Raw genomic sequence first — 12,161 nt, 5'->3', positions numbered from 1 at the left:
GTCGTGTGTGTGTAGTTCTGTGTTTTCTTCTGCTTTAGTGGATATGTGTTGTACTAGCACTGGTTCACACATTATTTTGTTTATTGGTCTTAAAGTCTTGTTGACTGTGTGTGTAAGTGTGTGACTGTGTGTGAGATGTTTGTGGTGTTTTACAGAGGACTCCAAGCCTGTGCTTTTCTGCTGTTCTATGCTTATGAGAAGCAGTCCAGGATGTGTCAGCCCCTGGCAAACAAGTTTAGAAGATAAAATTGTTCTGCTGACACATTTTTTTCATGCTGACAAATATACTGTGTGGTTAATCTGTAACTCTGAACATGGGAGTGGGGCTGAAAGTCTGGTAGGGAAGCTGGCATATCAACCCAAGAAATCTGAAAATATTGGAGGGAGAGTCTAGTCCAGTCTGCTTACTTGCCAGCAAACTTTTCAAAGCATCCTTCAGCCTTGGAAATGGCACCATGTTATCTCTTATAAAAATGTCAAATTAAGTATAAATTCAATATAAACGTGAATTCAGTATGTTCTCGTTGTGAAAGAGACTTGTATAGAGCTAATGGTAACTCTGCATTGTGTTGTGCTGTGTTACTAAACTCTTTTGATTTTGCTGGTACTTGTAGAGACAACTGCAACTTTCAGTTAGTAAAAGCAGAAGTGATGTAGCATGGATTCTATTAGTGTAAGTTTCTGTTTAATCTCTTGGCTTTATATTAGAAGAAAGGCATCCAGGAATTTCCCATCTGTGTCAATGAACTATTCTCTAATCTTTGTGAATTATTTGGATTTGGATTTAACATCTATACAAATTTCCTTTTATTATTATTTAAGAATGATTGGTGAGGTGTATGAAGGGAAAAGGGCACAGTTTGATTTAATTCCCTGAAGAGGTCACCCCTGTGCCTCAGTCTTACATACTATGAGGTGCCAGACAGCCCACCACCCTGTGCACGAAAGGCAGAGAGCACATAAACCCTTCAGGGTGTGCAGCAGGGCTGGGAACTGGAACCAGCACATGTGGAGGAGGCAGGAATCTGGGGGAGGCAGCATCTCCTGCCTTTGCACTTGCCTTCTGTGAGTGCCACTGTCAGCCTGCACAGCCACCTTCTCAGCTGGCGTGGCACCCCTGAACAATTGCTGACTTCTGGCTTTAAGGAATAACTAATTAACTGCACTTTTTTGTTTTGGTCATTCACAACATGAAATCTGAGGATTGTCAGCCTGTTACAATCTCTAGGTGTTTGGGCTTTTTCTTGTTTAATTTCCATATTTGTGTTAAACTGTGCCTGGGTAGTCAGAGGATCTGAAAATGTGTTAAACAAGCCCAAACAATGCTGAAATAAATGGAAACTAAGCACATGCTCTAGTCTAAACAATCCATGTATTTATTTTGGGAATCTTTTTCTTTTGTTTCTTTTCCCAGTTCCAAATTGAATATAAATTGTCTTATGTGTTTATTTTTACAATACAAGTCTTACATAGGATTGTGAAATATTTTCAGGAAACTAACCCAACTCACATATAGAAAGTAGGGAGGGAGAAAAATCACAAAAGATGCAAAAGGTAAATTTTCTACATCTCTGCTACTTGGGGCAGTAGCAACAAAGCACATAAGCCAGGTACTTGCTAGTGGCCCTAACATTCTTTTCTTGGCTATGAAAAATGTTCAGCTATTTATTTGTTTTCACCCCTAATGAGTCTACTCAAGCATACATGGTGGTCATCATCTAACAACAGTCTTAGAGCATTTAAAAGGTTGTCAGCCAACCAGAATGTGTTCCAGCTACCATTTCAGATATTTAGTAGACAGAAAATAAAGAACAAAATATTAAGTCAGAGAGAGGAAAGGCAGATCTGCAATGAGATTGGAACAGAGGGTTTGAGAAGATGGTGTGACTTTTAATTTTGTTTTTTTTTTCTTACAAGTTGGCCATCTCGGTATTGCTGGAACCCCTTTCAAACTAGAAAACAGACTTGATGATGTAACCAAAAATGCTCAAGCTGTATTTGTGGTTGTGGTGGTGATTGATTTAGCTAAGTAAAGCTGCTGCTTCAAAATCTCTTGTGTCCTGTTGACCTACGCAGCTGCACTAGAGTTGCTGGCCTTTTCTGGTGACTTCACTGCAGCTCCTCTCTAGAGCATCCTGACGCATTTTCCTCTACTTTCCAGGACTATCCTGGAAACTGAATGATCTGTTAAAAATACAGATCCACTGAGCAATCTGAAAATAAAAGACACCAGCCTGGGTTGCTGAGAAGTGTGATTTTTCTGCTACTGATGTAGAGTGCAACAAATAGAGAAGTGATGATTTTTGACTCTTTAAAGACAGGGGTGTGTCCCATTTTTTCGGTTGGGAGCACAAATGTTAGGGGAAACAAAACAGAAGTGGTAAGCCTAGTCATCTTTAATACGAGGAAGTCACCCAAGCGTTGTTCAGCTGCACGCTGCCATGATTTGCTGCTTATAAGCATGGAGTAAGCAAAACACAAGACCTTCATTATCACCCAGCTCAGCATCTCACCTTGCCTGCAGGCTGGTAGTCAGTATTAGTGTATCCTGCTGAGCTTTCAGAGCACACATGTTTTGGGCTGCTGAAGCACCATCCAGAGCACACCTGTACTGGTGTCAGGATGGGCTTGAGCCCTTACTCAAGCTGAGCAATCTTGAGCAGGATTATTTGAAGTTTGGTGCATTCAGCAGTGTTTTTGAGCAAGTTTGCTATTGTGTGTGCCTTAATGCTGGACTCCTTGATTAAAGAAACAGACCTGTCTTACAGCAAGCAGGAGCCTAGGGATACCTTGTTGGTGGGATGTCAGAAAGTTAAGACAATTTTGTAGTTCTCTTAAAGGGAGCATTATCTCTGGGGGCAAAGGAACTGATTCTGCTATCATGTGTTGCTGCAGAGATGTTTGAGCTGTATGTTTTGTGCTCAGATCCCACCCACATCAGCCAGTCCTGAGCCAGGGTCTCAGTGTAGTCTGGGTCTCACCACTCTGCTGCCCTAGGAGGTGAGCTCAGTCGTGAGATCGCGCAGTGTTGTGGCATGTTGGAAAACACCCTAAATATCTTCTTGAGTAATAATTGCTTCTAGATGAGCTAAAGCCTGATCTGGGAGTGGTGCTGAGCTGTGAGCATTGTACCTGTGGTCCATGATTTCTGTCAGCTGCAGGTTGGATGGAGTTGTCTAAACTTGTGCTGACTGCTGAAGCATCTCTAAAAGATGAGAACAGAGAACCATGAATCGTGGGCTGTACAACAGGTTGAATTTCTTGCTGTCAGTTCATCCAATCCTGGGCTTTTTTGCACTGGGTGAAGGATGGAGAAGGATTGTTTCTCTGCTTTTTGCAAGCCTCAGCAGCCTTCCACATATCTTCAGGAGGTTAACAGACTTAAATGTGGTGCGTACCTGAAGTATGCTAACAAATATACATACAAGTGATGAGAGTCAAAGGAGTATTAACTTCTTACACGCTAGTAGAGAGAGACTGGTGAAATGTGATGAGAAGATGGTTAGGTGAATGCAAGAGGCATTCAACAGTGCCATGTTGGCCAGCTCCTTCTGGCTTCCAAGCAAATATGGAGCCCTCAGAGTGTTTTAGCAAAACCAACAGAATCTCCAGAAGGTATTTGTGGCTTCTAACACTTGTAATATGAGAAACTGACTTTAGTGATTGTGACAGTGAATGAGTATGTTTCAAGGCTGAGTTGAGCATACGCTTGTGTTGGAGGTGGCCCAAAGCTAGCGAGCTGCTTCTGTAGCACATCTTTCGTCTTGAGTTGTAGTGTCTCCTTGAAGAGAGAGAGAGAAAGTGAGAGGAAAAGGATAAGTTAGGTAATCTGAACTTGAGTTTGAGTTCCAGACCTTTCAGAACCTCTCTTGATGGCTTGGTGCTTGAATAAAAGTGAATATCCTTGATTTTCTAACAACCTACAACTGGAGGAGCAGGAAGTGCTTGCTTCCTCCTTCCTGTACTGATGACAGCCACATGTTCATCCTGGCAGAGTTGTGCCTTGGCCTGGCTGTACTCACTTGCCTTGTCCTGCTGCTGCTAGTGCAGAAACAGCACAGAATGCCAAATGCACTCACTGATAACTTACATTTTTCTCCATGTTTTCATCTGCCTGGGCTGGGAGTGAAATACAGAAAGTTTTTGCCCTGGATGAACATTGCAGTTGAGACTGTTTGCATCAGGCCTGCCCAAGCTCTGTCAGTAAAGGCCAGTCCACTTCCAAATAACTGTATGTAATAACTGTATGTAGTTTTCTAAGCAAAAGTAAATGCTCAATTGCTTTCTTGTCTTTCTAACACATTTATTAAAAGTAAATTGTTTTTTTAAAGAAAGGAGAAGACAAGAAAAACATAGAGATCATCTCTCCAGTTTGGTTGGCTTTCCTCAAAGTCCCCAGCAGAGGAGAGAGACTCGGCTCCTCTTACTAGCCCAGAACTCCCAGAGGTTAGCTCTGGAGCAGCCTGGCAGGAGAAGGTAGAGCCTTGCTGTTGGCAGATGATGCCCTCATCGGAAGTAAGAAACAAGAAACACTTTCCAGAGAGAGTTTGGCACTGTGGCAGCCTTGTCTGGAATCAGTTAGGAAGAGGACAAGGTCTTCGGCTGGTGTCTCCTTGCAATGTCAACTTTAGCCCATTGGAAACATCCCAGCTCATATTCAAAGATGGTTCTGTCCCCAGAAAACTCTTTGTTATGATATCACTATTGGCTTCAGTCTAGAAGTTACTGTACAACTTAAATGTCAGTATTCAAAACTCGAATTGCACAGGATTTGTTCAGCCAGAAGTAGAAAAGAAATTTGGTTCGGGCTCCTGGCAAGACATGCTTCCAAATTTATCAAACTGACATTCAAACCAAAGAAGTAAAAATACAGCTAAAATATCAGGTGCCATTGAATGCCTGGAGAAACCATGACAAGAGTGTTGCTTTTCTTTCCCTCCTATAATCACATTTATCTACAATTCTGAACAAACATCTGCATGAAGTATTTAGTGGTTCTTTCTTTTTTTCCCTTGGATCTGATTTTGTGTCTTAAACAAGCCAATAGCTCAGCCAGCTTGGACAGGGTGTTTGTGGCTGTGTGAAAACCCTTTGATGCTCACAGTATCTGGGATGTCCAAGTGGAGGCTGCAAAGCCTTGGTAGGCACCCCAGGTGTGGAAGTGTGGCCAAATAGAAAAGGTTCCAGCTTCCAACTTCTAACTGCTCGCCTTGTCCAGTAAAATAATTTCTCAGCTTCAGTCTTTCTTGACTTTTAATATGGGGCAGTAACTCAATTCCTTCAAATAGTAGGACTTGCTCAGGGAAGGTATGCCAAAGTTCCCTTTCTTTTCCTAATTCACATCATGTAGCCCAACAAAATGAAAAGATTGTCCATGCTTTTACCATCCGTCATATTATTTAGAGTATTTATTAGAGTATTTTTTTAAGCAGCTATTGATGCCTTAGCTGAAAATACTGTTTTTCAGAAGCTTTTTTCCCTCTGAACAGAATCATCTACCTTTCTTTTTCACTGTTTCTAGCCTCTTCTACCTGATGTTTTTAAATGCTAGATATTGGCTTCATCTTCAGTGTCATGGTGTTTGGATCTGCTCTGTAGATGTTTCCTGTTCCAGCTTGTATTGCTGCTGCTCTGCCTAGCACTTGTAAAGCTCTGTCAGGTGGGCAAGTGTTTGTGTAGCTCTGCAGAAGATGTCTGTCCTTCATCCCAACTCCTGAAAGAATTGGTCCTGAGTCACACTTTTCCCCTCATGAAAATCTGACATGTCAAAGGAAGAATATTTTGATATCCGATGTCATCTCCTTGTGTACCCCCTTGGCAAGGAACGGTCTTTGAGAATGCCAGGTTAGAGGATATAGATTGTTACCTGTGTGTCCTCTCCTATCTGTTACCTGAAGATGGAGCCCTGTTTACAGACAAACTCCACAAGTGACCTCTTGTGGGAGAAGTGCAGGGGAAGCAATGATACAACACAACAACATCTACTCAGAGGGCGGAAGAAACGAACAAAACTCCCCAAGTAACTAGATGGTTGGAGCAGGGCAGTATTTCAGATTGAGGGGTTTTTCCTTATGTAAAATGAAAGTTTGTTTGGCTTTGGGTCCTTGCCACAAACCAAAGGAGCAAGGAAGAGAAATTATTTTCATTTGTTTAAATCATTTTTGAGATTTTGAGAAGGAAGCTTCTGATAATCTTCAAGATCCTAAAAAAATGAATGGGAAAGGGGAGGCAAATGTAGCCCATGTTATTTAAGGCAGAAATTTATGCTAGTCTTGCTGCAAAATAAGCATTTTATGGAAGAATGATAGTCCTGATAAAGGAAGGAGCATTGGAATATATAAGTAATCCTGTATTTTGTCCTCAAATTAGTGCCCATGTTCTCAAAGTGGGAGCCATGGTTTATGCCTGTAAGGCATAAAATACGTAAGGCATACTCTGTTTGCCTCTTCCTTTCTCTTCTGCTGCTGAAGATATCCTCTTACAGGTTGAAACATCCCACACTTAGCTACTGCCAAAAATGAAATTTTAGTTTTGATGAAAAGATTAAGGTTTTTAAGCATGAGAAGAGTAAAAATAAACATTTCCTTTCTATTAAAGCTGATACAGTAAAATGAGGTGTGTGGTTTTGAATGGCTGTACAGCTAAAACAACTAAATTACAAAAACTAAAGATTAGCTGTGATTGCAGAGTGGTGCTTATCTTTATCTTTGATGGACTTGGTTTGGATTTTTCTACTTTTGTTCAGAGTTCAGGGTGAACTGGAGTAGCAACGTTTTGCACGTGGCACTTCACCTCGAACTAGTCACCACGTTGGAACTTGAGATAACAAGAATTGCCTTTGCATAAGGCAAATAGGAAGGAAAATGCAAAAATGCAGATTAGTTACCATTATGATTAGTTTTTTTTGCCAGCTTTAGCTAAATAATTACATGGAGAATTTCTCTGATTCAGTGTGTCATTTTGAACAGGAAGGGAGAGAAGAAGAATAGGATAAAACACCAGTCCCAGTAGGTCCATCAGCTTCCTGGATGGCTGATGCACTTCAGGTTGTGGAGAAACAGTTTGCAGGAGAGTTACAACTTTCGTCTCACGAATGAGTGACTTCTAGCAGGGGTGTGTGGCATCCCTTTAAGCATCAGCCTTAGTTTTGAGCTCTGATTCTGGACTTGAGGTGCTGCCAGCTGTGCTGATGCTTTCATTGGAGGAGAAGAAACAAGATCTCATAACATACAGTTGATAGTGGAGATTGTTCCTGCAAAAATTAATAGCCTGGTGTTGCCTGATCTATGAGACTGTGAATAAACCATCCAGCTTTCCATGCTCTGCAGTAGAAGCAATGAGACATCTGGATGCTAGTGTACACATCCAGTAAGGAAACTAAGTACTTTTCTGCCCGCTGTCACTAGTGAAAACAGAGCCTGTAGTGTTTCTGCTGGCCTGGTTCAGTACTGCTGCCTGGAAACCTGAAGGAGAAGAGACAGTCTAAGCAACGTCAGCCTAGATCTGGGATTGCCCTGGCTCCAGCAGTTCTGCAGAACATGACACAATTACCCATGGGGAGACCTGGGTTACTGTTAACGGGAGCATAAATGTGTCGGCAAAAGAGGGGATTGCTAGGCAACTCTGTGTGCCTTCTGCTTAGTTGTGGAGTATCTAATCTCCCTTTCTTGCTAGTTCTTGTCTTTCTCTGTTATTACCATTTGTATTTGTTGCCTATTGCAAAACGATGCCATGAAACAAATGGGAAACTGAGATCTTCCCCTCCAGAGTTTATGTTCTGCTGCACAGGAGGGGTGGGGCATGACCTAAAATGCACTCTGTAGGAAGTGATCAACATACATAGTAAAGATCTCATTGTCATGCTGGGATCTTGTTGTAGTTTTGTATTTTGGCTGTGTTGGTGCTGGTGATGCTCTGCTGTGGTCAGCTAAGAAGGTTAGGACTTGATTTTATAAACACACATTTCAGGAAGCAACCATGTTTATGAAAGAGTAAAGCTGACTGCTGGAGAGGATACCTTGAAGTATTGCTTTTGTACTTGCAGGATTTCTCACTTGTAAACCACCCTTCTGAAGTAGGAAGTAGTCAGTCTCGTGTAGCAGGTTTTTGTTCATTTTTCCATCTCACATGTGAAATACTGCTGCCTTGCTTTGCACGGAGAGCAGCACAGGTGTTCCTGCACTGCTGGCTGAGCAGCCTCCAGAGAAAGATCCTTCAATCAGTGCAAGCACAGACCAGGATGGCAGGGTACCTGTGACCTTGGCCTGCTGCCACTAGGTGGATGGGGTTGGTCAGCCTGGCCAATGTCTCTAAATCCTATTAGAATCTATGCCTGATATAATGTTCCAGGCTTTCAGCTGCATGGAATTTGGTAGCTATGTTTTCCTTACACATTATACTCATATAAATTCTATCAGTCTTGCTTTGAGGCTGATGAAAGTTGAATTTCAGGGGTACTTTTATTTGAATATAGGTGATTTTCTTATGCCTGCTCGTTCAGGATACAAATAGGTTGATCTCAATGTCATCAGGTGAAGCCTGTGGGAGAACACAAAAATCAGAGCCTGAAAATCCTTCAAACAATTAAAACTGAAGCAGAGAACAGATTTGCTTTTCTTTCTGCTAATGCTTTGTATGACAGTAATATAGTGACAAAAGTCATCATGTTTTTACATTAGATATGACATGAACATCATCCACCAAATGTAGCAACAGCCAGAAACTTACCCACCTGAGCGTTCAACATCTTATGCTAAAGTGTCTTGTGGAGCCCTTATATATGTGGTATGTTTTGCTGTGGCTGTTATGTTTTCCAGTGTATTTGAAAAGGATCCCAATGGTGTTGATTCCACTGCAAGTTCCAGCCACCGGACCAGAAATCTTCTGGAGTTCTCAACTAGCCAGGAGTCCAGCACAGTTCAGAAAACACCCAGTGCCATCATTCCCAAAAAGAATAATAGGTGAGATTAAAATCTTTAACTTGTTTTCCATGGCAGAGGCTAATGGTGCTTTTAGACCTCACTGCCCTTCCATTTGCTAACCTTTTTGGCCAGCGTTACTGCTGCTTTTGTAGAGCAACTGACCTTACACACACAGTGTTTTGCAAGCTGATCTCTTTTTAAAAAATTATTATTATTTAACAGAGTTTGCCAAGTTGCTTTTCAAAAGAATATGATGTTTTATCTCCAAAATTACTCGATACCTAGAGCTTCAGAAGTGCATGTGACTGGTTTTGCTGTAGGGTGTTAGGGAGAGCGTGGTGAAAGGAAGCATATAAACAAGTGTATGTCATAGAGTTTTTCATCACCTTCTTCAAATTTTCATGTTTGATTTTTTTTTTTCCCCATGATCTCGATTTTAGCTTGCATAGTTGTGATGTTTGTCATATTATGTCTCCTTACTTTTCAAGCCAGAGTATTTATTTTTCTTAGTTGCTCAAGAGAAGACCAGGGAAGTTCACAATTAAGAACATAATCTGAACATAGCACTGTGCTTTTTTAGAAAACTCAGAGTCCATCCTTCTGTTTACCCATTATTTAATTATCTAGGTGCTTTCAAGCTTCCTAGATCTCTAACATTCAGTGCATAAATGAACATATAATTGTCTCCAGATTGAAGTCTGGTTAATCCAGTTCAAGTTTTCCCCTTACAAGATTTATTCTATCAGATTGTTCCTTTCCAGTAGAGTGTTTTGGCTGCTTGAGCAAAGCCAGGCACAGATGTGCAGAAAGCCCTAATGTATTTTGCCATGCAGAAAGAAGGTAATAAATCAAGAACACTTTAAGTCTGTAGCCAAGGTGAGGGCTTTGTGTCCTGTGTGGCACGTTTCAGACCGTGACTTATGCAACGTGGTAGTAGAGTGGTTCTCTAAGGAGGATATGTCTGTCCCTCCTCCTGTTCTTTTACTCTTTCACCCTAGTTTTTGGCAAGCAGTGAGCTCTTTGCTGCATATTCTCCTTTATCAGTTCTAGATGCAGTAAACAGGAGCAGCAGACATTAAGACGGAGAGAAAGCTGGGAATGGGAGAGCAATGTGAATAAGGCTTTCAAAAGCTCTTATAGCTCATTTTTCAGAAAGAAGTTCAGGTTTAGGAGCTATGAGTTTCTGTGAAAACCAAGAGGACTAGGGTTGTTACACTGATGTCCTATCAAGACAGGAACTTTTAATAGGTATTTGGTGATAAGTATACAACCCATCAGGAGGTACAGATAATGAGGAAAGAGGAATATTAGTCTTTGCTTTGTTGCTGAGTATGCTATGCATTTTTGTATTGAAATACATGCTCTTTTTTGCTTCTTATTAAAGCCAAGCTAACTTATGAAGACTGTTGGAGATGTAAATCCTCTCCTCACCACTTAGTTGTAATATAGTTTGTGGCTGCTCCACTGTCATGTTGTTGATGGTCTTCACATCTGCATGGTTTTAGTTGCTAGTAAATTTAGTGTTTCTGTAGCAAATTTTGTACAGCTCTGGAATGAAAGAGAAAGTTGCCTCTGCAGAGGTCTCATAGTTTACATATTATGGGGAATATTCTGTGGACTTCATTTTCTTTAAGTATCTGGCCTATTTCGGAAGAGATCCAACATCTGCTAATGCTCAGCTGTCTGTTAAGTGCTACCAGACCCCTTTGGGGAACTGACTAAGACCATTTGATAGAAATTGCTCTTCACCTGTTTCAGTGGTCCCATAGGAGCAGCTCTGACCTTTGTGGGTCTGCTAATGGTAGTGCTTATTCTCTGGATTTGGTCAAAGGTTCATGAAAAACTATTTTAAGGGATTTCTTTATGTCTTTTTTTTTTTTTTTTTTGTCTTTTTTTCCCCCCACAGGTATGATCATTCTGTATCTGATAACAAAGCACTGATGATAGTCTCAGAAGAACCACTGTTATATATTTCACCACCACCACCCCCCTGTCAGCCCCTGATCAACCGGACAGAGTCACTCAGGTGAGCAAACTACCTTTTCTGAGTATTTAAGCTGTTTTTAGGAGTTTAGACATAAACTTTGTGTTGGATGAGTACTGCTGGACAGTCAGCTCTGAGTGATGATACTGTCCATTCATTGTATTCATCCAGCATGTGAGCAGTGCCTCTGTGTCTGCACTCTCCAGTGTCTACTGCCATGGAGACAGGAGACTGACTTTGATCCTTGTCATCTTTTGATGTTTTTAGTAGTGATTTTCACTCAGTTATCACACTAGTCACTTAGCAATAACCAAATAGCAATTTTCTGATTGCCTGGAGGTTTTTGATGACTGGAAAGAGGAATCACTTTATATGTGGAAATGCTCATAATATGTAAATCAAGTCCAGCTAAAAGCCTTTTCCATCTGAAGTACATAAAAGATGGTCTTCTACTTCTAGCTTCCAGTACAAGCAGACTTAACTTGACATAGCAGATGTGCATTATTCAGTTAGTAAACACCTAGCTCCACTTTTTCCAAGAATGTGAGTGCCTCACCAACCTCATCACCATTTTGCTTTGTCCATTTTTTTCTCTCAAATTTATTTGCTGAATTTCAGCCTTCTTAACCAGTATTTTGTCTTGAACTGATCAACTTTTGATTTTAAATTTCAGTAGTCCTTGCAGTAATTTCAGAATTACTGTTCATTGGGCAAAATAAAGTACTGTATCTGCTTTATATTGAAACATCCCCAATCCCAGTAATTCACAGGTATTTTCTTGTAAATTCCCTCATAGATTTAATGTTGCAAGTATGTTTTCTTACTCTGGTGTTAAAAATAAGGTTATTATAATGTAGAAGTAGTGAACTGAAATATCTGTAGAACAGTCTTCTAAAATAAATATTTCTGCCACTGTTCTTTGAAACATCTGTTAATGCTGTGGGTTTTTCTAGGCTGAATCATGAACTTCGAGGTTGGGTTCATAGACATGAAGTGGAACAAACAAGATCTAGAAGGCTGTCAAATAACCAACAGCAGAAAGCACGGGTTATGCAGGTAGGCAGTTTTATGCTTGTAAATCAACAGAATGACAAGATAATTTCAGACAACATAACAAAATATTCTCTCTTACTTGTCTGTGCTTGTCATTATAGACAAAAGTAGCAATGGTGCCTGTAATTAGGGTACCCAACACTTCCCATTTTGAATTGCTGGCTTTGGTTGATAATTATGTTGTCAGAGTTCTTCCAGTCCTG

At 40.8% G+C, this 12,161-nt stretch overlaps 1 protein-coding gene across 2 annotated transcripts in view; it reads left to right on the top strand.

Annotated features, from left to right (window-relative positions):
- ATF6 (activating transcription factor 6) overlaps positions 1-12,161 on the top strand; it is a 76,779-nt gene that overhangs the window by 15,148 nt on the left and 49,470 nt on the right. For both annotated transcript variants that reach the window (XM_051625425.1, XM_051625426.1), the window contains 3 exons: positions 8,817-8,960; positions 10,828-10,947; positions 11,859-11,961. In XM_051625425.1, the coding sequence (XP_051481385.1) occupies positions 8,817-8,960; positions 10,828-10,947; positions 11,859-11,961 (367 nt within the window). The remainder of the gene's footprint in view (positions 1-8,816; positions 8,961-10,827; positions 10,948-11,858; positions 11,962-12,161) is intronic.

Source organism: Apus apus, chromosome 7 (assembly GCF_020740795.1).
Source record: "Apus apus isolate bApuApu2 chromosome 7, bApuApu2.pri.cur, whole genome shotgun sequence".
Classification (NCBI taxonomy): Eukaryota; Metazoa; Chordata; class Aves; order Apodiformes; family Apodidae; genus Apus; species Apus apus.
This window is presented reverse-complemented; position numbering and strand designations above follow the sequence as displayed.